We start from the raw sequence: 25,052 nt of genomic DNA, 5'->3' as shown, positions 1-25,052 counted from the left end.
TAAGTTGATTTTATAATTATTTCACCATTTTCCTTCTTTTTTGTGCTGCAAAAAACTTCATCTAGGCAAATTCCAAAGAAACTGCGCTAGATGCCGCAGCAGTAACTTTTAACGATGTCATCTTTTAATGTGCATTTCAATGCAACAATTTCAGTGTAAAATTCGTTCGCATAGGTCAAGGCGAATGATTTTTACACTCTTAAATTGTTGCGTTGACGTTCATCCGGAGAAAAAAATATTGAAAATTCAATGTAAGTATACATATATATGTCACCAAAAAAGAATTAAATGCAATGTAACAACTTCAAAGTGTAAGAAGTATTCGCTTTGCACAGGAGTTGAACTCGAATCCCTCGATGACCTTTCCAGTGTTTAGCCAGTTCAAGTTCCGGGACGTCCCGTCCTGATATGCTCCAAAATTTTGAGGGGCTTGGTGAAATGGGATAAATTGGTGTCTATAGAGGAATGTGTAGCACTGCGAACGGACTTGGAATAGCTGCGATGAGGTATGTACGGTGTCTCGCAAAAAAATCATTTTCCTTAAAACCCCCAAAATGTCGGAGTTAAAACGGGTAGCTTACCTGAATAAAGAACTTGGCTGAACATCGACGGATCCTGGTTTGAATCTCAGTCAAGGTAGATGATTTTTACTTCGTAATTTTTGCATTACATTGCGCATTAGCGGATAACTTCGTTGAAAGTTATTTTTGCGTCATTTCCCGCAGAGTCTTTTGATGAGTGATTTGGCTTTGGAGGATGTCCTACAAGAACACATTTGTTTAAACTGCGAAATATCTGTGAGATAACAAAGAAGCATTCAAGTATGAGAAGGAATATATTATGCCTGGATGGCGGGTAACGGTTTGACTATTCATGAAGGTGGCTCTGGGAACCAGAACGAGGAGATGGGCTCGGCAAAAAACAGAAATATAAACCAATCCCCAAACGTTTCCTGACCCTTGTGCCTTTTCCTGAAGGGGAATATTTACAAAGATAAAATGTGGAAAATCTGATTTTTCCCTCAAGTTTTTTTTATCTTTTAAAGCGTGAGGTTTCTTTAATTATTTCTATACTGATTAATGTATTATCAATTGGACGAAAGTATACTAGGTGTATTTTAAATACATGTGTAACTCATGGCAGCTATTTTGGCCGGGATAAAGTATTTATGGCAAAATAAAAGTATCAATTGAGGTTATTGTCAACCTCGCCTCAAGAAATGGTGAGTCAACAATCTGCTAGCGCCGTGGAAATTTCCCAAGAAGCGTTATTTCTTTTCCTAGATCATTAATTGGTAATTGAATGCGTTCACTACGGCCCAATACAGCGAGGACAGTTGTGAACTCACTCTGCCTTCCTATTTTTCACTGCCGTTCGCGCACATCACCGGTCGCTCTCCATGAGTGTAAGCGGAGTGGAGGCGGAGTGCAATCAACGGCCGCCACTAGCACTTCCCTTTCTAAGGCGCCGCAGGATTTCGTCGACCTGGTCGCCGTCTACCCAAGGCGACGTCCCAACGGTACAGAGCACCACTCCGAGTCAACAAATCCTATGCCCACCTTCTCCCATTCTACAGTGTAAAAAGCACATTTAAAGGCTTCTCGGACCACGTGTTTGTTTTTCGTAGTATAACTAGTGACACATTATAAAAAATTCTTGATACCAGCTACTCTCTCTTTCCCCTCCCTTCCGCACTTCTTACCACATTTTTTGAGAACCCACCAACTGTATGTTCAGTTTCTAAAGCGACACTTGCAGTATGGGATTAAATTCATCACACATATTGTGTCACTCTATAGCTGAAAGACGTATATTTTTGTTCTCCGTGGTAATACATACATCGTTTCCACTAATTAGCTGTGTCATTCATTCATTTAGATGTAATTCCGTGTGAAGCCTAATTATATAAAATACCTCAATCTTATGCATCCAATGCAAAAAACCTAATATATACTGATAGTCCTTCCATCTCCAGGTTTGGTTTTCTAATATCGTTTTGCTTTCTTCATTCGTTTGTTGTTTCCTTCTTCCTAATATTTTTCTTGTAACTTCCCTTGTATTTTCCTTTCCATTGAATGTTAAACAATTTCACTGGCCGTGAATTCCTCCACCAGTACTTTTGGCATTCATTTTCTGCATTTATTTCTATAAGGCTTTTCCTCTCTCTCGTTAGCATTCTTAGTTATTCCTCTTTTCGTTATCTCACCGTCGATAATTGTTTAATAAGGTTAGGAGATTAGTTTCCGTTCGTTCCTAATCTGCTCGGGGCTGATTTTCCAATTATTTGTCCACCTACTCCGTAAAGTACTACATATCAAACGCCTTTTTACGGACATAGTGTTTACTTAGCTATATTGATGGGTTGAAGGGTATTTCTTTGTGTAATGTAAGTACCTCTACATAAAAGACAGCTTAATAGCAATATATCTTTTCGCTTGCTGCCCGATAATTTCCCCTTATCTAGTCCCTCATTCGTGTTACTTCCATTGTTTATAAAATTCCAAATGTTTCAGCACTTCTTTTTCTAGCAAAGTCTGCCACCATGTCTAATCATCCACATTCTCGCGATTCAAAAGTATGACGTAAACATATAGCAAATACCCTATATAAAATGAATTTACTTATCCCACTCTTTTTTGTTTCTTCAACACGTTGATCCACTGCACGATCCATTGATGTACCTGCATCATTTGGAAAAAATGTGCTTCCTTGATACACATTTGTTTGGCTGTGTCTGTACATAGATCTACAGTATCATAGTTTTTCTTGGACTTTTAAATCTTAGATTCGAGGTCAACACATATCAACGGTTTTTACCAATTTTCATAAAGGTAAGGTTCTCCAGCTTTTTTCTTGTATATCTTTCTGCAACCGTCGCTAAATTATCATTTTCTCCATCCTATTTCGGATTCTTATTTAATGTTACTCTTAACTAATCATCCTTTTTATTTTTTGGATATCCACTCCACTTGAGGGCGTCGCGTTTCATGCTCCTGCCGTAACATTCAACGCTTAGTCAAATGTTATCCTCATCTCATCTCGTTATCACAGCTGAGTATATATATATCATCTCCGTCATTTTTTCCAGGTGAAAAGCAAATCATAATACTTTAAAGCAAATTGTTTTTTCCACTTATTTCAAGTGCTGTTTTCCTTCCACATCGCTTAACTGCAATGAGCACATCTTTTGCTTATTGCAGTGGCAGTTTATAATGAGGTGATCTCAATATGTTGTATGAACTTCCTTTGGTCCTTCCCGGTTCAAAAGGGTATATTTTACCCACAGTGACACGGTAATTTTCATTAGAAATTCATAATTTTTTTTAAATCTGAAAAGACTTCGTGAAGTCGTGTATGTATATGAATCAACAGATGGACATAGGATTACGAACTTAGCTGGGAAGAGATTAAAAGAGTAATATTTTAAAATCGGAACACTTTAATTTTTCTTTCACTGAAGAGCTGTTCCACAAGCACATGTTTCTAAGCGAGGAGAATTTCGGTCTTTAAATTCTCTGCGGTAAAACAAGGATGTTTGCAAATCCAGAGAAGCCCCTCTGCATTCAAATTAATTACTTCTAATACGACGGTTGGCATCAGCTACTGAAAGTACAAAACATCAATCTATCGAACAACAATTATCAACAAAAGGAATGTAATATATCCCATACAGCTGCCTACGCATGATTCCTCTCACGCACAACCATAAAAACCTGGGGCACGTACATCTCTCAGAGACCCAATTTATATCCAACAGATTAATGAAAATATAATTGCAAAAGTAATCTCTTTTACACAACCCTTGCTTTCCATTCTCCCATATCCATTTGAATAAAAGACAAAAATAAAGACCACAAGAAAATGCAAAATCCGGCAAACTATCCCACGAAAGCAAGTAAATGGTAGCAGATGCACAGGACGGTATAGGGATGTGTGTCGACGGTATTCCACGAATGTTGGACCTACATGATACGAAGCCACGAGTAAAACGTAATCTAAGCTCTATGCGTAGACAGCCGCTAAATCGGATTTGCACCCTCGCCGTGGTGCGCAACAATAGCCACTGGTCTTCTAATTGGCCTAATGTTGTGATACATTCAAATTGCAACGACGAGGGGCAGGGTATACGACAGCTTACTCTGGACAGATTACAAGGGAAGGCAACGAAATAGATGCCAAAGGACTCTCCTTTAGTACGATGCAGCAAAAATCTCCCGTCGCGGTGAGACGGGAGAAGTGTACCATATCCTATTTTTCTGAAACTGAGATTACTGTATTTTATCGCGAAAAATATCCATAACGTTTCCCAGAATAGCACTTCACTCAAAATCATGGATGCATTTAGCTTAGATGCATGCTATACCTACTAGAAAGTGAGCTATACCAATGTAAAAATATTTCTCCTTTGCACTTACCTATCAGTAACTGGGGTTATGTCGTCAGCTTATATTGAAAAATGGAGATGACGAACATGTCTGGTAGAGGTAGAGGGTATATGAGAAAGAGTACTCATTATTCTGTATTATCGTTCAATACTCTCTTTTAATAGTTCTGAATAAAAATAAATGCGTTATCAGTTTGTGCATAAGCATGCCAAAGATTTATTTTTTATGAGCGTCGTTTGAAAGTCAATTTTTTGCCATCGAACAGGTGAATATTTTTTAATTACTCAACATCTACTGCAATTAGCAATAGAATGCGATAACTTTAATTTTTGGCCCGCTGTCTCGGGTGCCTATGAGGGTAGACTTCCATGGACAGTTTTAAACACCCAGATCCTTCATATTTTGTAACCTCAAACAGCGTTTTCTAAACATGAATAAATTATTTCTAGGTTTATCTTTGTCCAACGCTTTATTCTCAAACTTGTGTTTGAGCTTTATCATACAATTTTACATTTCAATGTATCACTCTCCTTTCCAATATCTTTATTACGTTTTTTCATAATTCCCTTAAGTACAAGCAACAGGGGCTATTTATCCACATTTTACCACAGAATGTTATGTACCCTGCGGTTTCGTGAAGAAAACTGTGAGTATGCCTCCTGGACATTTGTTCACCAGTTTGAATTCTTAAATTATTAAGTGATACCGGCTAACACAGCGGTAAATGTTCGTCTCATTATTCATCCTACTTAATTAATTATGATATCATAATCGATCAATGATAATGCATATGTAAATAAGTATTTTTCACGGGTTTTATCATAAATAGACCAATTTTATGGATGTATATAATAGGCAAGAAGATCATATTAACACGGTAATCGTTCTTTATGTAAAGACATAATTAACGAGAACAAGGGATTATCAAGTCATAGAATGGAAATGCTTGCTTTTCGAGAGGTGTAATACTCGCTTTGCGCATGCGTTCCCATTCAAATGCGAAATAATACATATTAGTGCTAAGGCTTTTAGAGTATGCTTAATCTTTCGCAATACGGTCGAATAAGTGGGTATTATCGATGAAATGTGAATCGCGGCGATCATTGAATAAACGAAACCTTAACAAAATTCAATAATTATTTCACGTAAGCGTGTATCGTATTCAAGATACGAGTTGAGACGAGACGAGAAGAAGACAAGAGACATTGTATAATATTTTCTAAATATATGTATTTTACATTCAGTTATTTTAGTCAAATGTTACAATATAAATTTGAGTATTTCTTACTTAATGCCGTCAAAAAAATTTCTCACCTTGTTTTAATTATTGATTCCCATCCTCTTTCAGATTACAACAATACATTTTTTGGGGAAAAATTAGGATAGCGTTTCCGTCAAACGTTAAAATTATAAAGAAATTACCCATTAAGACTCACCTACCTATGAAAAACTCGTTGGTGACCTAGAAGCATCAAAACATCTCTTCAAATTAGTGGCTAAGAGAGTCTTACTCAACCATGCGTAATAAAGTCTGAAATAGGGTTTCATAAGGAAATACGTATCTTATTCAAAATTTTATAAGAAATTTCTAAAACTATTTTGTTGCAGGCTCCGCTATATTTCGGATTGTTACAAAATGTACCGCGGAGTATTAGCAATAACTTATTATCTTAAAATAATTTGCCTTTCTAAATATCTGAATATTTTTCCCTGATTCTAGGTGAAGCTTTCTCTTGCATTTTCACAGGCTACGGAAGATGAACTAAAGCATGAATGAGCCATCATTACATCTTTGTATAGACTTAAAATAATATTTCCCTTTCTAATATAATGAATGTCCAGGTGGTCTGGTGGATTTAGTATCGTAACAGCCTTAGGGGCAGGGTCCGTGGTCCTTGATTATATTATCACCACAAATGCATCTTAAACTGCGAACTGACACGATTTTAACGTATAATCAAGAAAGTATTACGAAAGCAGCACCTTGGATTATTGTTTAAAATAGCTATGAGTAATGTTTAACTGTAAGAATTTAGACCTACTGTACCAAAGATTTTCTATTTGTTCTACCACAAAAATTGCAACAGGAGGAAGGCTTCCTAGATAGACTGTTCAGCAGTTAAATTCAGCTTCTATTGCGGTATTGGAATCAAATAATTGTGGTTACTTAAGTAATTCCTTCTGGTTAAGGACCAGTTCTATTTAAATTCATGAATGGCTGCCTGTTAATTATTTGAAAAAAACTTCGTTAGTAAAAACGAATAGGAAAGAGAAAAATAAAAAGGGGCCGGAGAATTAATGGACGCATGAAGCTTACTACCACTTGCGAGCACAAAAATAAGGCTTCAGTATCTTTTATTAGTTGTGTAAGAAATAATTGTAAACTACATTTCAAATATTTATTTATTTATTTGTTTATTTATTTATTTATTTATTTGTTTATTTGTTTATTTGTTTATTTATTTATTTGTTTATTTATTTATTTATTTATTTATTTATTTATTTATTTATTTATTTATTTATTTATTTATTTATTTATTTATTTATTTATTTATTTATTTATTTATTTATTTATTTATTTATTTATTTATTTATTTATTTATTTATTTATTTATTTATTTATTTATTTATTTACCGCAATAAAGTTATAGTTCATGGAAAGAAACAATGATTAGACCTAAATACGTTTTACTTCAAAAGAGGTTCCACAGAATTTTATTGAAAGTGGCGATTTAGTTTTATCATCGTTTAACATGCCTAGAAACATGGGTGGAAATGAAAAATATTTTTGAAATATCTTGTCCCCCGTTGAATCGTTTTGATAAATTTGCCAAGTGGCTTCCCACACTTGAACTTTTACAAATCGCCATCGAAGAAAACGACAAAATTGGCTACTGGGTGTTTCAAAAAAGTGATTGAAAATTTCTTATTGGCCACTCACGGAAATCCACATGGCAGTAAGTCATTTCCCTGCGCTGTGCCAGTAAAGTATGAAGACAACTGGGTGGCGCACAGTCACCCTTTAACAGGGCTCCTTGGTTGAGAAATGGGTACGTTTTCTAAAAGGCTTCATTCCATTGCCCTCATTATCATGAAAGCATCAGTCTTGCGAGCTTGGTCCTTAAACCGTTCCTCAAACGTAATTTATTCCTCCCACCCTATGCAGTACACCCCATCCCCTCCTTCCCCAACGCACCCCTCTGCCCCTGTGTGTCACTCGGCAAGCAGGCCAAGTTTTCAGCTTGCACCGATTAGGTGGATCATTCTTCTTAACAAAAGGTTGGCTGCATTTATTCGAATGCGTGTATAATGAGAGGAAATAGGGAGGTCCGCTGGAATATTTAGTTCTTGGTGATGACCTCTGCACCCATAACTCCTCTCGGATAGACATGCGTGTGTGTGTGTGTGTGCGTATGTGCGTGTCTGGGTGTGTGAGATGTGTAGTCCAGGGGTAGATAGATGGTTTGACTACTGACCTGGGCCCGGCTTCGATTCTTCGGCAGGCTTTCAAGAACTCAGTTTCAAGCAAGCAGTGTCAATTTTCGTATGCCAGAAAGTCTAGGGATACATAACACAGGGAAAGGATCTGCCCCCTACCCTAGTGTGTGGATTTTACACGCCGTAGGGCTTAGTTTTGGGTGAACCCTATCGTCAACTATCAAAATAAATTTTGATAAAGAAGAAGAAAGAAGAAAGACAAAAGAAATTTTCTGGTAATTAAACGTTTTTCACGAACAAGTGAAAATGTACCCTAACAGTGAAAAATACCACATAGTCTAACATAATTAATATATAATATGAAATTCATATGCGGGCGTAGTTCGGGCACTGTTATCTACGAGGAGTATTCAAGAAAAATTGAATTATCATCAGCCTATTATTCAAATCATCTTCCTGTATAAACTATTAGGTAATTTTAATTAATATTTGACTGTTTGATAACAACAATTTGAGAGTATAAAAATTTTTCTCCTCTTTCAATGAGTTTGACACGCTAACATTGTTGTATTTTTTTCTTCTTAGCGGATAGCTCAGTTAAAAGTTTTTCTCCCGGAACTCCCGTAGAGTTTTGAACAATTTTTGACTGCGTAAATAGTTTATCATGCATTCAGACCGAAAGTATGTTTGGACCAATTAAGACCTATTATATCTTATAGTTTTGGATTATGAGTATAAATATTCGGAACTAGGGAATTACTAACATGATAATATGAATTTGAGAAAACTTTGCCAGAGAGCTATTTTGTCCTACGATCAGGAATAATTAGGTATCAGGGATTGATAAAAGAACCTTTAACATTGCTCTTTATATTGTCTTTTCAATTTAATAGAGAGGAAATTGCCTTCTGGCTGGTTCACTAATTCCTTCCAGAGGGTTGTACGAAACTAAGAACTACAGGAGTATATATGCCATACTAAACAATAGTTTTCTTTCATCATGTATCTCGTTTAGTCATTTTACTATCGCCGAAAACGTAAATTTTCTTCCTATGCCCAACAATTCTTTTTTCATGAGAAAGGGGTAAACTATAGACTGTTAAATATCTAGCCAGATACAGTATGAATCAGGTATTTTCATTTGATATTTGTCATGAAATGGGTGTCTGATTAACACTATGGAAAGAATAATAATCATAGAAAAAATCATAGGGAAAATGTATTTTGATATTATACACTTTTCGAGGTACGAAGCATTCAACTAAAATCATAGGAGTACGTTTAAGGGTATGCATTTGAAAAACACCAATACATATCGCCTATATTAGCCGCCATAAAACAGACTGAAGATAAAAACTCCGAAATTAGGGGCATAAATTGAAGAAGATTTCTTCAAATATCGGTATATAATTTTGCAACGGCATTTTTTCAATTTCAATGTTCATAGAATATTCAAAGTTTTATTTGGGCAATGAATAGTTCTTAAGGCTGTGGGTTAAGTTTAATAGGTTCTACATTCGAGAAGAATCTCTAAATGTCCCAGATTCCGCTTCTCAATAATATTGTCATCGGAAACGTGACTTAGGGTAGAGGTTATTGCATTCCTACAATTCAATGGTATCCACTTATGTCTTGCATTTCCATCTTTTAGAATTAGAAAAGCATTTTAGATTTCACTAAACAGTTTTCCTGTACGACTGGTGACTGGACATAGGTGATCTCAACAGGTCTTGAGGATGGCACATGTGTAATGACCTTAGTCATGCAGTGTCCATTTCAGTGTATATACCTGTATTAAAAAAACATTGCAAACAACTCATTTCACCTTTGAGGGCTATTCCTAAAATTAAGTTGTCTTATTATACATTTTTTTTATTACGACGATGTTCACCTTACTAGGCTTTGCTTTCATTACGTAGACTATACTTTACGGTTCAAAAATAGATTTAAATCAGGCACTTTCCATTTTCAATATATTCATATTAAATTTTTCGGTCTCGATTTGATGCCCGATATTTTATGATATGAAACTGGTCTCTAAGCTCCCTTTCGCTGCCCAGGTGTTTCAGGAGTAAAACCGAAAAAAATCATTTTCTGATTGATTCGAGGACATAAACTCCACAGCCAGCAGTGAATAACTCATTTGGCTCAGCGTGGTTGACAAGAACATACTGAAATTATTTTAACACCCCAATGGAAAACTAAACAACCTCAATGGTCTATTAACTTAAAATATCCCAAACCCCTTTACATTTTCCGGCTTCCACAGCACCTCCCCGAAAGCGACATATTCATTTTTCTACTGTCAATCATAACCATTGGGGAGTTAAGGTGAATTTACTGCGACACAGTGTTATAAAATAAAACAGAAGATAAAGCACTGAAAAACATGGCACTTCCAGCTTTTAAAATGAAAGATTATTTGATGTGCGGTCAAATTAACGGTGATTTAAATTGATTATTTACAATTATTTTACGTTGAGTATGCATTCTATGATTGAAAAGAATGTAAGGTAAAGGAAAAACACTCAATAAAAATTTTTTGATTGACCTCTAGGGGAAGGCTTAATTAAAACTTCAACTATTTTCAGATAGATAATGATAGAGCTCATAGTCCTGAATGTCGATTAACATTCATAACATTTATTCATTTCACTGGTGCTTCATGCCATAGGATTCTCTCAGTCAAGGACTTAAAGCGTAAGCCGGGGATTTTCGGCACCTTTGCACCTGTAATACACGAAGCCTTAGAAATCTCGTCTCATTCAATGAAACGATTTTTCGTTCAAGGACGCTGACAATTCTTATTTCCCGTTATAAACCTTACCGCCTTTCTATTTCCGAGTCTTACCCTTTCCGTTCCTCCTTCCTTTATCACTCCTCCTTTGTTCTGCTCTTTCTCAGCATCGCCCACCTAACACCCGACCCTGGCCCAGCATGACCAATGCGTCACTCGCTGGGCGCGATTGGGCCCAACCCGATTGTCCCCACAAGGATCTTTTTACGAAAACCAAACGCAAAAAAACTTGTTAGATCCAAACCGACCTGCAAAGAGCTATTTCTAGCTTCTGTTCCCTTTCTTTCCTATCGGGGTATTATATATTGAGGGCGAAACCACGTCACTATTGGGATAAAAGTCTGAGTTTCAGCGGAAATGGGCTTCGTTTTCGACCCGAAAAATTCTCGCTTGCAACGTTTCTAAGGGATCTTGACCTTAATCAATCCCGAAGAGACCCTTAATGAAAAAGCTCATAAAATGGTATCTTATAGAAAACGATGTAATAATATCTGGACTTAAATGTCTAAAATTAATTTTCTTAAATGTTAGCCATCATTTTATAATTTTACAGCAGGGCTAGTTACTTCACAGCGTCTAACCTAAAGACTTTTGTTCAGTTAATTTAAATAAAATGCTACGATTATTTCTTTTATTAATTTTAACCAATGTTTTCCATCAAATGCCCAATTTCATTAAACATTGCCAAATTTGGGGCCCGCTTTAAAATTAAATTAGACCCTCTTGTGGACCAAATAGATTACTCGATGTTTATCGTGCTTTGCAGGATAAAGGGAGTACCTGCCTTTGTGATAACATATTCCGGCGTTTGAAAAAAACAGAGAACCTCATGAATCTTCTCAATATGCTCCTTGTTAAACCGGATACATTTTCTCAAAATAAATTTTCAATACACCTTCAATTGCTCAGTTAAATAACATTGCTACTCTTTCTTAAAGTTCATTCTTTTTAAGCCAGAAGAATTTTTGCCAAACCCGTCCTGTCTCCGAAACTCTAAGTAAAACAAAACATTTAGTAACTGTATGTGTGTTCACACTACAGGTATGCAACTGGTTTATTCAATCCTGTTCATTTAAAATTTAAAAATGTATGAAAAAGGGAAATTAAATTAATTTAGTTAAAGATGACATTGTATTTATACATACACACACACACATAAAAGATATACACACACACACACACAAATACACACACATACATATACATACACATATACATACGCATACACACGTGTGTGAGTGTAAATACACGAGTATATATGGGGGGCGGGGATAGACCAGAGGAAGTGTGTCTGCCGGTGGAGTCTGAAGGTCGCTGGTTAGAGTTCGGTCGGCAAACATTTTCCAGCTTAGGAAAAATTTGTTAATGATTTTTCGAAAGGAAGCAAGCACACATTAACATAAAAATCCACACTAATGGTATTTCTGAACGGGAAAGCGAGAAAAATACACTTTTACAAAAAAATCTTTCCTGAACCCATGGTGGAAGGCAGTAGTTGCACCATTAGGCACTGGTGATGCAGACCAAGTGGGTCAGTTCGGCATCAGCTGCCAAAACTGCGGGTGAGAGTGTCGTTCATGGTATCGGCCACAGTACTGCGATGTGAAAGGCAACGGGAAACCACTACATTACAATAGTGAGCCTTGCATTCAAATATAGTAAAATGTAGTACGAGTATAATGGCTGGAAAATACTATGGTAGAATGGCTGCAGTAAACCAATCCTAGGATTGAAATGCTGAAGATATATATATATATATATATATATATATATATATATATATATATATATATATATATATACGTATATATATCTTTATATACACTGGTCAAAGAATAATAACAGTAGATATATATTTACAAATTTAGATGTTACCTAAACAAATATTTACTAAAAAGGTTGCCCAAAAACATATTTAAAATTTTATTATATAATATAGAACAAAACTTAACAAATATAATTGGAAGTCGATTTTCCATTAAAGCACTGACATGCTGTAAGCTAAAAATATATTGAGTTTGCGGATTAAATATCCTTAAAAATTCAACTGGACGATATTTACGGCTTGAAAGCAGGATTCTCTTTTTTGTCGGTAGCTAATTTAATGCGTGCTTCTATTGTACCTCACTTATGATATGCCAGGGTATGCTGATTTTAAGAGGCAGGTTTTAGAGATTAATACGAATGAAATTTTTAATTAGTTAGAACGTTAGAAAATTAATACATGCTTATTCTATGTAAAGATGAATTGTTAGGCAAATAGCAAGAAAGAAGCTACAAAAATTTGAAAAGAATGGTGAAAATTCCCTAAATGCAGTGAATTTTACCAGGTACATTGAATTATTAAAATATGAAGGAAATAAAAAAATAAATGCAGCATAAGGTTAAACAGAAAAAATATCAATGCCGCAATATGCTGACGACGTATTATTTTAAAGGCGCCCATTAATCAAAACCCAACTAGAATAAAAGTAAGATTTACTCAGTAGTTTCTTGACAAATATATAGTAGAATAACATTGATTTTACTCGTTCTCTGTGGTTTTAATGATTCAGCTCTATTCAACATAAGTATATGATTTTTCCACTGTTTTACGCTTACGATATTTCAATTGTTTTTAATCAACGAAAAAAGACATACACAAATTTGATCTCTTTAGCGTTATTTTCAGTTTAGAATAAAATATTCGTTTTATCAGAGTATAATAACTTCTGAAATATTTGCAGCAAAGCAAATAATTTTGTTCAAATAATGTAGAGATACATTGTAATATTATTTAATAACATTTCTACATCGACTTTGGAAGCTTTGGCAGTAAGAAGGCTATTTCTTCAGGGTTTTCAATCTAGTAGAAAAACTCTCTTATTGAGACCCCTGAGCTAATACCAAACCAAGAGTATTCCCTAGAATCAGTAAGACTAAGTTGATCAATTAATAAAGAAGATATACGTATGAGAGAACAGGTCAAACTGTACACGTAATTGGGCAGGAATTACCAAGAAAATCTAGGCAGGAGTTATCAACATCACCAGTTGAAGAGCTTTGGGCAGTGAAACGCTTCCGGGCAGAAGTGAATTGATGACGGATATACGGGATAAAAGAATAAAATGGATTAGAGTTTAAAGGAGCGGTTTCGACCCTACCTTTAATTGGAACGTTTATTAAAATGAAATGTTTTCAGTTGAATATTGAAGAGTGAACATATATTTTCTAAGTGTATTTGATTGGAGGCTAAACCATATTTATCAGCTGTGACGTACCCGTTTGAAAATACTTTGTCCCAAGAAAATCCGCCATTTTGACGCATATTATAATGTAATTCGACTTTAATTGCGGGTCGCTTGTAACACTCATCAACATATATCCCATATTGACGAATAATTGCAACATTAATGTGACCTCCATATGCTTCCATTTAGATAACCTTCTGAGCTCCATTTCCAGCTACTTGCTTCGCGTTTAGATTTCTTAGTACGCTTATTTGTTCATTTTAGCGATCGTAAGTCTTAATAAATTCACTTTCTGTATCTTATAACGTAACTAATGCAAATAATTACGAAATTAAATCAGAACAACAATCATGGGATTAGGAAACGTAAACTCTCAATTTCTTCCTGGAATTCCAAAATCTTAGCAGCACTCGTAGTAAAATGGTTAATAAGAGTCTCATAATACACGAGTGGATCCCATATGCCATAAGGTATGTAAAAATTAGACTGATTTCAAATTGGGGTACATTAAGCAGAAGAATATTCGTGTCAGCCATAAAAAGCTAGTAAAAAGAGACGTTTCAGGTGTGATATGGTGGAATATCATGATTAATTAAAAATAGCAATTTTCCACAAAAATAAAGTTTAAGGTGTATTGAAACCGGTCACATTAACCTTTATTTTTGTGGAAAATTGCTATTTTTAATTAATAAAAAGCTAGGTTCCAGTTTTCTGACTATAGAACATAAAAAAAATAATAAGAGGAAGGTGCTGTAGTAAGGTCACATTAAAATACGGCAAGTATTTGGGACCCATAAAGGAAAACCCTATTGATTGAATGGTCAAAAGTTTCAGAAACCTGATAGGTTTGTTGTAAATAGCTACGAAAAGCAAGTATACATCACGGGTAGGCTAAGGGAATTAGGCTGGGTTGCTCTTGATTCTCCAAGAGAGCAGGCAAGACTTTTGACACGTATTTTAACGACTTGTGACAACAGAGATTTTCTGCGACACAGAGAGTAATTTTATGGCACTATCCCTTACCATTTCTTCTGGTGCTTCCAACCACAGCCATACAAATTTCTGTTGATTCGTGGGGTATTTGTATAAATGAAGATATGTACCGCTAAAAAGCGGTTCATTATGCCTCCATGGCTTTTAACTATATTTCTCAGTTTCATCAATAGCATTGGCACCAGGAAGTACAGGAAGTACTTCGAAAGAATTGATAAGTCAACAACAAAGGGAACGAAGTTGCATTATCAGGCTTCAGCACTCCTGAGAGAACGATCACTTTGTTGAGACGAAACCACGCGGATATCATATATCATGTTTGACGTAGGAGTTCCCTGTCTGCAGTAATGAACACCTGGCTTTTTAAGGAGAAATATGATAATTAGTCAGTATTTTAGTTGAAATGTTTCTATGCCTTTGATAAGCCTCATTCCTCTAAGGGGAAAAATAACAATCAATGAACAAATGTCACTTTTCCCGATACCACACTCACAAGAATAGCGAGATTGTTAAGGAGAGTTATAACAAAATTTTTGATATATTTGTGACAAATAATTACGTATTTTAATCTCCAAATGACAACTCAGAAGCCGCCCTAAGATCATACTGTAGAAGGTTAAGTTTAAGACAGGTAAGTAGGCTTTTAGAGGTAAGGTCTGTCAAGTTTTATACATGATTAGCCATTATTCTTTTCCTGTCGTTAAAAATTGACTTTCAATAATTTGGACAGAAAAATAATCCTTGAATCTGCCAATGAGAATATAAGATGTTCTTCTCCTAGCCAATTTCCAGAATATTCCAGGTCTTTTCTATAATGAAGCCGTCCTAAGGTAATATTTTTCTTCTTTGCAGGATATGACAGAATATAGATGTGAAGGAGGAGAAAACCCAGTACATGTTCCACATAAGCCGGTAACTGCAGTCATCGGCGCATCATTCAGCGTCGTGTCTATCATGGTTGCCAATATACTAAGACTTTTCAAGGTAAGTAAGCCATCCCAAGCGTAGTGTGTGGATATCTGTTGGTTTCACCACAACATTAGAAGGCAAGGTGTGCTTATCTGAATAAATCATCATCATCATCACGTGATTAAGGGCAATATTTGCTATCAATGAGCTTTTCGGTTATCATTTTTGCATCACTTTGAGGACCACTGATTTCCTGAATACTTTCGATTTGCCATATGTATACTGTAACATTTTAGACATCTTTTTAAACGCTACTTATTAATGTAATTGATCAAGTTAAATAAGGATCCTTAAGGCACATGAAGCCAATTCCAACAACTTAAAATTGCCTTGATAAAGAGAATAACCAAGACACGTCCTGAGTAAAACTTACTCTTGATGCAATATCCATTTCATGTGAGAGCCCACAAGAAGACAACACAAAAGTACTAGTTACAAGAGAGCATTTTTATTCAAAAAATGATTGACAGCATAAATTACCGTCAAACCCCCTCAACTATTCCGCCTGCTTTAGTTTATGGACTCCTAATTCCGTATTTCAATTCAACTATATTCAACTATTCAATTCAATATTCAACTTTTTCCAAAATACATGAAATTCATTTTTTACATTTATTCTCATCCAATACCAATCGCTTTGGCCTACAAACGTACTAAATAATGCTTTCATCTGTTTGCCTAACTGGCAAACTAATGGTTGATCATCCACATTCCCAACTGATTTTATGAATTCTCTTTTTTTGATTAACGCAAATTTGTATGTAAACCAAAGTTGTATTCTAAGAAGACAAATATTTGTATGTGGATAAAACGAATATAAATATCGAAAAAAATGTTTCAATCAATTATGAACATAAAAAAAATATTTTGAAGAAATAATAGAACATGTATTAATTCAAAATGATTGCACAGGATATATTTTTCAAAAGTAACTTCTCTTTGCCTAACAGTCATAATTCTTTGCTTTGCGGGATAGCTGGTAAGTTTTCCATAATATTGAGACATTTCCGAGATATTAGCTTGACTTTAGAGCAAAACCTTCCAAGAATATAGTTTTTAACAATAAAGACATTAGTTTTTAATAAAATACGCGACCGTAGAAGTCCATGTATCAATTCAATGGTAAGCATTCGAAATAAACGCAAGTGGCAGGCTTAATATCCAATTAGGACAAAAATCGGTCAACCTACTGTTTATTCAATTATTCAGAGTGACTGAATATATAGGTTTGGCTCAATGTTTGGTCATTAGGAAGGTACTGTATTTCCCGATTTAGAATCTAACATCATGGCTACAATACAGTATAATAAATTAGCAGAATAGAAAGCTGTATTAATGCATATGCTCAGCTTAAAGTATTACTCCGCCTTGTACGATACACCCAGGCACAGTAGGCATGGAATTTTGTCCTTCGTGTGCCGGAACGCTCTTAAGGTGAGTTTTCCTTTGCGTTCGTCACGTGATAGCTGAGGTGGAGATTGTGGGCGGCATTGTAGCGACTGAACAAACAAAATCCACGTTTGGAGTGACGGTAGTCGTCGGCACAGTTCCCAAATTTTCGTTGCATGGATTAGGAGTTTTAATTAAAAAAATTTCGTATCCGAAAGAGTAAAATTTAGAGAGAACCTGATATGGAACTTTTTAATTGGCATATCGAGCTGTTTTACATTATCCCTGTTTGAAAGTTTCTAGAAAACGCTTTCAAATTTTGAGACTGTTTTGTATTATTCCTATCTGGAGTTTCTGGAAAACGTTTTTAGTTTTCGAGGGTTCTTACAACAGTCAAGTAGCTGGTCAAATAATACATATCGAAGGGCAGAACTGTGTAACCGTGTAAAAGTGCCAATATTGATTGTCGCTTTAAGAGGAAGATCCACAGCATGTCTGATAAATTTGGTTCATTTAGAAATTTCGTCACTCATAATTATGATTCAAACGCAGGAAAATATATTCATCAGAGTACATGTTTTTAAATTTAGATAGCGTTGAAGCTCACTTTAATAACAATTTTTAGAATATTTTTTGCGAAATGTAAGTACCTGGATCACAGGCTTTGCGCAAATCTACGGATGTAAATAAAAGATCACGATTCTACGTTTACGGTTGTTTCCATTATGGTCCATATTGAGTGCAACACAAAACACTGATATAATATATACAGCTTTGCTAAACTCCTTCAGGTTATCCTACGACTATCCTTAGTTTTATCAATGCTGATGCTTTAGAAAAAGACGAATTCTCTACCCAAGAGTTGTTCATATACGAGTACGCGTTCGACTCCGGCAATGGTAATCGCAATTGCTCTGCAATACGAGTGCCATTTATTTCGCCTATATTACTTTGTATTGTCGTGGTGGTATTTTCTCTAGCTTGCTTTTCCTCTAGTGCTTTTGGGTTAAATTTGAGTAGGGTCCAATTGGGTTAAGGCCTGATCTAAGTTTTTATAACATTCTATCCATCTTCTGGTACCAAGGTTGGCAGTTCATGGCCATCAGGTAGCGCGATCTTTTTAGATTTTCAAAAGGCGTTTGATAAGGTTCCCCATGGTCAACTTATTTATAAACTAAAGGTACCGGTTTTAACAAGGGCGCAATAAATTCGGTTGAAGACTTTCTTTCAGAGCGGGAACAGAGGGTAGTCCTTGCCGGCGCTAGTTCTGACAGCGTACGAGTCACCACGGGGGTACCTCAGGGAAGCGTAATCGGGCCGTTGCTTTTCTTGATTTTCGTAGAAGATTTGAACCGCGCAGAGAAAAGTAAGATAAGAATGTCCGAGGTGACTTATCGGGAGATATCTGGAGATGAGAATCGTTCAATTTTAGCACAGGATGTAGAGTGCATTACTAAATGGTGTTCTAAATGGGGTTTTCATTAAGTCGTAATATATGTTCGGTGGTAAATTTCTTTAAAAGATCAACGGAATTGGTTTACAAATTAGCTGGAGTTGATCTAGAAGTAGTTTACACGGTAAAATACCTAGGTGTGACATTCACTAAAACTTAACTTGGGGGACTCACATACATAAAGTCTGCGGGCAAGCATATAAAAAATTGGGATTTATCGGACGCATTATCGGCAGAAGGGACTCGAAGGTCAAGGAGCGTTGTTACCACGCTCTTTTAAGGCCTCATTTAGAATATGCATAAGGCGTATGGGATTCGAGTGAAAAAGGGTATATTTGGGAAATTGAAAAGTTTCAACGCCGGGCAGCCCGTTTTGTTAAAAACTCTTACGATAAAACAGAAAGTGTCACTGAATTGCTTAGGGAGTTTGGGTGGGAATCATTAGAATAGAGATGATTCAATGCAAAATTGAAATTACTTATTAAATTGAGATCCGCATGTTTCAGCAAGGAGGTCTCGCAAATTATTCGTTCCACAACATACATAAACAGCAGACTCAAGGACTCCTTCCCACGAACAATACGGGATAGCAACTGCAGGGTTAAAGATAACAAAAATTCCACTTTTCGCCCTCTGTGTCCATAGAATAATTAGTTCTACTTGATTACATGCACTCTGACTAACCCCGTGTGTATTGTTTTCAAAACCCTTCCTTTCCGCATGACCGCATTAGAATGCCATTGCGTGTTAAATGATGGGATTTTTGAATGAGTGTTTACGTCACTGTGGGAATAGTTTTGCATTTAGGTGTTGATTTGGCATGAGGTAGTGTTCCTTTTACCGGGTGGTGACCTAAAACCCCCCGCCTCACGCCCTTACGGCGGCATTCGGGATATTATGTAGATTTAGATTGCTATCCACGCATGCATCCGCACCGAGGTAGCTTTTTGGTAGCCTAACCAGGTTCTTGTATCTCGTTCTAACAAGGGTCTAGTTGAAGTCTATCAAGGATGGCTTGATAACGTCACGTGTACCCAGACAATTTACATGTGCATTAAGCTTCTCCGATGCTGCTCATAGAGATTGTTTGAAAATAACTAGTTTTCTCGATACAGAATTCTATAAATATTTTTCCTGAGGGCTTTGGTGTTCCCAACACTAAATTCTTTCTTCACTCCTTCATACTAGCCCCAGTGCCTGATTATAAATCAAAGAGTCCTTATGTACTAGAATCGATTCTTCAAAAGCACATTGTTCAATTATACTTCTTATATAACCAAGTTTCTCAAATTCAATTTCACAAAAAGGCTTGAGTGCACCATATATAAATCCATTTCTATACCTTTAAAATTGCTAGATATTCACTTATGTCTTAATTTTAACTCTACATTCTGAAATAACGCATTTTTAATATAATTAGGCGTAGCTACCATAATTATAGAGAACAAATAATTTGAATAAATAATATTCCAAAAGCGACAAATATTAGTAGACAGACCCTTTTTATAACATTTAAAAGGGAATAATTCCCTCTTATAAAGGACCACGAAAGTAACGTGCTAGCGTATCTGGTTTACAGTTTCTTATACTTCGATGAATGTTGTCTGCCTTTTTAAGCGACATCCCTCACAAAATAGTGCATCAATCCATCAACCAAAATCACAGAATCACCAACAATATGTGAGTTATTATTCTGAAGATGTATACATTAACTTTGCCATAGAGATATATTGCATACATTTTAATTACTCTTCCACATCATTGTGGACTAACAGCAAAATCAAACTATAAAATATTTCTACCCAAAGGTTCAAAAACCTTCCTTATCAATGCCACGATGCGCCTTTTATAGTTAAATCCGACTGGCAACGTTACTATGGACTTCAATAAATCTCAGGAAAACCACAAATAATGGCTCCTCCGGCGTACTGACGAAGCTCTTCCGCCAGCTGCCACTTCGGCTAAACCGGGTAAAATGATATGTAAAGAATCTATTGGAATAAGTAGGCGCAAACTCTAAATTATGCTATTCTTCGGATCGATCAGTTCAATTTCAACATCTTGTTGCGCCCAGTATTCTAAATAATACTATATTTCACAGCTAAACCTGTTTCATCATTTATAATTAGGAAAACAAAATAAGTCCACCTTCCATAGTTCTTCAAGTTGTAACACAATGTCAACTATAATTAGAATGGCCGCGTCATAGGAAACTAATGAATAAAGTGACCAAATTCCGTCAGATTTCTTATACTTTTCTAGAGAAAGAAGGGAGCTTTTGAGCATTGTAAGCGTTATCACACTCACCAAAATATTAGAAATTTTCATATATCTCAGCAGGCAGCACAAACATTATGAACAATTATTATGAGGAAATGAAATCCCCATAAATTATTGTTGCAAAATTTTTGCTAAAATATAAACTGTGGATGAACACAATACTTGTTGAATTAAAAAAATTTAGCCAATAAATAAGGCATTTTTGTTCCGAACACAAATGAATGGAATTATCAAATATTTCCCAAGGAAATATGGTAAATTTGGCCTTATAATATATTATCAAGATTTGTACTAAAATTACAGGTTCAATATAAATATTATCCATAAAAAAAACATAACCTTCCTTATGTTTCTGATCAAATACTTCGCACACTTTTGATACTCTACGTGTTACTCCCATTTATTTCAAATTCACACTCATACTTAACATTAATAAATCTCTTGATTATTTCTTTCCGCGACGCTGTAGCAGTCATTTGTTTTATCATTGAATCCTATGATTTATGGTTGTATCATAAATAATAGAAATATGAATAATGAGGAACACAGTCTTGAGAATCGGAACTACATTTGCTTTTATAGAATAACTGAATAATGATGAACAAAATGATGCCGGGATGTAATTTTTTTTCGTGGGCCTGGATTTAAAAATTCGTGATAAGTAAAAAAGCTACCCATGATTTTGTATTTTCAAAAATGCAGTAAAACGTTTTTGGATTTTAGTTTCAACCACAAGATATGTCCGTTTCGTCCGTAGCAATTATTTTAACATGTAATTGAGACAGAACCCAAAAATAAACATTATTACCGAGCAGCTTGCGTGTTATAACTAATATGAATACCTGTGGAATACGCTGCCTCGTTCCCATTAAAAATTTAACATTTTAGAATTCTTAGCGAATGACAAAGGCCATTATGAATAATTATTTACTTATCGTACTCAAAATGTTTCCGGTATTGCAAAGAAACCATAAACCATAATTTATTTTTTAGATGCACTGCCATTTTAAATACAGTCATCATAGAAATGCGATTGCCAGCGGCGGTTTATCCCACCAAATAGGGCAAATGATCAATCCATTCCATCCCGAAAGAAAAGGGATTTGAAAATATCACATATAAATTATTATTTCCACATAATATATAGTATTCGTTCACATTGCCGTACATATTAACAGATGGAAATTTTAATAGATCTGAGTAATGCAAATACTAACCTTTTTTCAGCCATCATCACTTCTCTTTGATAATACCAAGGAAAACTACGCATAGGAGTAATGAGCTACTATCTAAAAATCGACTATCATTGACTTCCTTCAAAAAGGCAATAGCAGCTATATTTGGATTGTATAAAACCGCAGATATCTCAGTAAAATCGAACTTAAAGTTCACTTATTTATAAAACGCTAAATTCAGATTTCAGCGAAATGGAATGTTTGACTTATCTTCAGCAACTCTTTCCACTGAAACGCTAATATGTACTCTCATGCTCCCTCGGGCAGCAATTCTAAGTGGCAACGTCGCCCAACACCACATTTATTCGTCGGGAGTAGGTTCGTTAGGAGAATTGATGCGGGGGATGAAATTTCCTTTCAACTTCCTTCCCTTGACCTCTTTCCTATAACCTTCTGTGGGATTCGTACTCAGCGCGTGAGTCCCTCCCCCTTCTCCACCCATGACTGCACCAGGGGAAATAATCCCGCGATCGTGAGCCTTTCCGATACTGACGGGTAAACTGCAACCGCAACGCCAAACGCGAATGAAGTTGTCAGGCTTTGTAATAGCATTGATATTATTAGTGTTTTCTTGGTACTTGGAAAAAGATTATCAAATAGGGCTGTTAATTTGACAGAAAATAATGCATCATATGACGGGATAACGCCAGTACCAGAGGAAGGATTTCTGTCTCTTACAACCGGTGTTTGAACAACTCTCTGAACTAATTTGTTCTGAATTTGCCTTTGTGTACGTACTATTATTGCATTAATTTTCTTCCTTGGGCCTTTATAAGAATTCCAAGAAATCCCATCCTGTGTAATTTTGCTCACTGAAATAGCGAAAAGGTAACATCCGCTGGTTTATCGAAGAGAGAAGGGAGAAACGACTCAACAAAAGGCTTAGTGCAGCGAGGGCGGAGATGAGTTCCGTTAAGCTCACCTCGCTAACGTTTAATGGTCCGCCGCACAACCCGCTCCAAGGAAAGGAGATTCGAGGGAATTAGAGTCATGAACATTCATTGGAAGTCCTGCCGAACACGAACGTGGCGATGTAAACGTCCGAGGTAATAACCTAAAGAAATTGAGACCCTACCACTTCCCAAGGTCGAGCGTTTTCATTGCTCGTTGGTTTGAAAAGGTTGACCTTTAGCTTTAGGCTTGGCTTCTGGTTGGCTTTAGGGTCTCGGTGAGGAGGGGACTCAAAAACGATGGCTCCCCAATGTTCCCACGCATTACGCCTCTTCCAATAAACAGTCAACCGCACTTGGCGTGTTCTCCTAACGGTAGGCATCGGAAAATGGATTTATGTGGAGAAAAACTATCCTGGTAGGGAGAGCAGCAAGAGGGGTGGGGCAGAGGCTTAAGAAGGAATGGACTGGCTCATCTGCCATTTCCTTTCTGACTGCAACAGGGTAAACTCAGGAGAAAATAAAGGTTCGTGAAAGTAAAGAGGAAGAGAAAAATAAGCCTAGATGCTAGCAATGGGTGGTGTCGTGATGCCAGGCGTGAGTCTAACGTCGTCAGGGCGAATGTAGAAATCTAGCACAGTGAATCGGAGCGGAAAGCGATTCAGAACGCTTCATTTGATTCGGTCCGATTTAGAATGAGTCTGAGGTCACACGCATCATTTTGGGCAGAGGAGTGATTTAGGTTTCCTGAAGGATGAAGATGTACAAGAGATTAGGTAGAGTAGAATGGAAGGGGAGAACGCAGGGACGAGCTCAAGCCTACTCCAAATAAAAGGCACCAATGAGGAAAATGACTTAACGTCCCAGGTGGTAACTCTAATTATTTTAAAAGCGTTCTCAACATGAAACTCAACTAATCTTTAGTTGATCGTAGTCCCTCTACATGGGACGGAGCAACAGAATCAACCCCACTAACAGGATACTTAGTCCAATGTCTGACTATTAGAAGAGATGATTGGGATTAGTTTAATTTTAGAACGGGAATGGAATAATGCGGGAAGACAGGCGTCGCAAGTTTACATGCTCTCAATGACAAGCCCCAACGGGTCTACAGCTAGTCTTCCTAACCATCAATGCCGCAATGTGAGGGCTAATCACACGAAGCACATACTGAACAAGGATTGCAATTTCATAAACTTACTGAGACCGTGATGCAACTTCCTTCGGTGAAGGAATCCATTGCATTAACCCTCCCCACATTTAGTGCAGTGAAATGTTTCGTATTGTGACTCTTGATTTATTACTTGATTTTATCTTTTACATTGATGTATCCCCTTCACCGTTGGAGCGTATTTTAATTCTAATTTTCTCCAAAAAAATAAATAATTCTTACCAGATGAAATTTATAACATCGTCGTGAGTGATTTATTCGTGAATTTTTGTGCAATAGGAAGCGAGTCCTTTTTTTAGTAAGATGAGAACTATTAAATGTTTGAAACTGAATCCTCAAGAGGTTTCTTAACGTAATTTACCTAACGAGCGCTGGAAATGACGAGTATACCACTACTCGACTCACGAGGCATTTAAGTGCTTTTTTTCTCTTCCACCTTGGCCCTTTGGCTCGGTCGTTTCTTTCCCTTTTGCCCTCTCTATTCATCCAGTTCCTCACCGCTCATCTTCCCCTTCATTTCCGCTACTTATATTTTTTATAACTGTTCAACTTTTAAATGTTTTCATACTGAGTTGAGTTTGGGATTCTTAAAGTAACGTGGATCTGGTTTGGAGGAATTGTAAGCCGATGAATGGAATCAAGACATTACAGCCTTAAGACGGGAAGACTAGAAAAAGAAGATAGGGTTGGTTTGTCCATAGAGCATCGCGTATCCTTTCTCAAAGAGAGATTTTCAGATTATCCCACCTTACTTACGTTTTGCGCCGTTTATACAGGTACAGTTCCCTCTCAGCCACCCTATATCAATTACTGGAATGGTAC

The 25,052-nt window shown here is 36.2% G+C and overlaps 1 protein-coding gene across 1 annotated transcript in view; it reads left to right on the top strand.

The window, feature by feature from the left end:
- Nucleotides 1-25,052, top strand: part of LOC139685718 (metabotropic glutamate receptor 6-like) — a 310,525-nt gene that overhangs the window by 194,709 nt on the left and 90,764 nt on the right. The window contains exon 2 of the mRNA XM_071582751.1: nt 15,696-15,827. Within this exon, the coding sequence (XP_071438852.1) occupies nt 15,696-15,827 (132 nt within the window). The remainder of the gene's footprint in view (nt 1-15,695; nt 15,828-25,052) is intronic.

Source organism: Hetaerina americana, unplaced genomic scaffold (assembly GCF_022747635.1).
Source record: "Hetaerina americana unplaced genomic scaffold, ioHetAmer1.1.p SCAF_12, whole genome shotgun sequence".
In the NCBI taxonomy this organism is placed as follows: domain Eukaryota; kingdom Metazoa; phylum Arthropoda; class Insecta; order Odonata; family Calopterygidae; genus Hetaerina; species Hetaerina americana.
The sequence above is the reverse complement of the archived record's forward strand: the minus strand, read 5'-3'. Positions and strand labels throughout refer to the sequence as shown.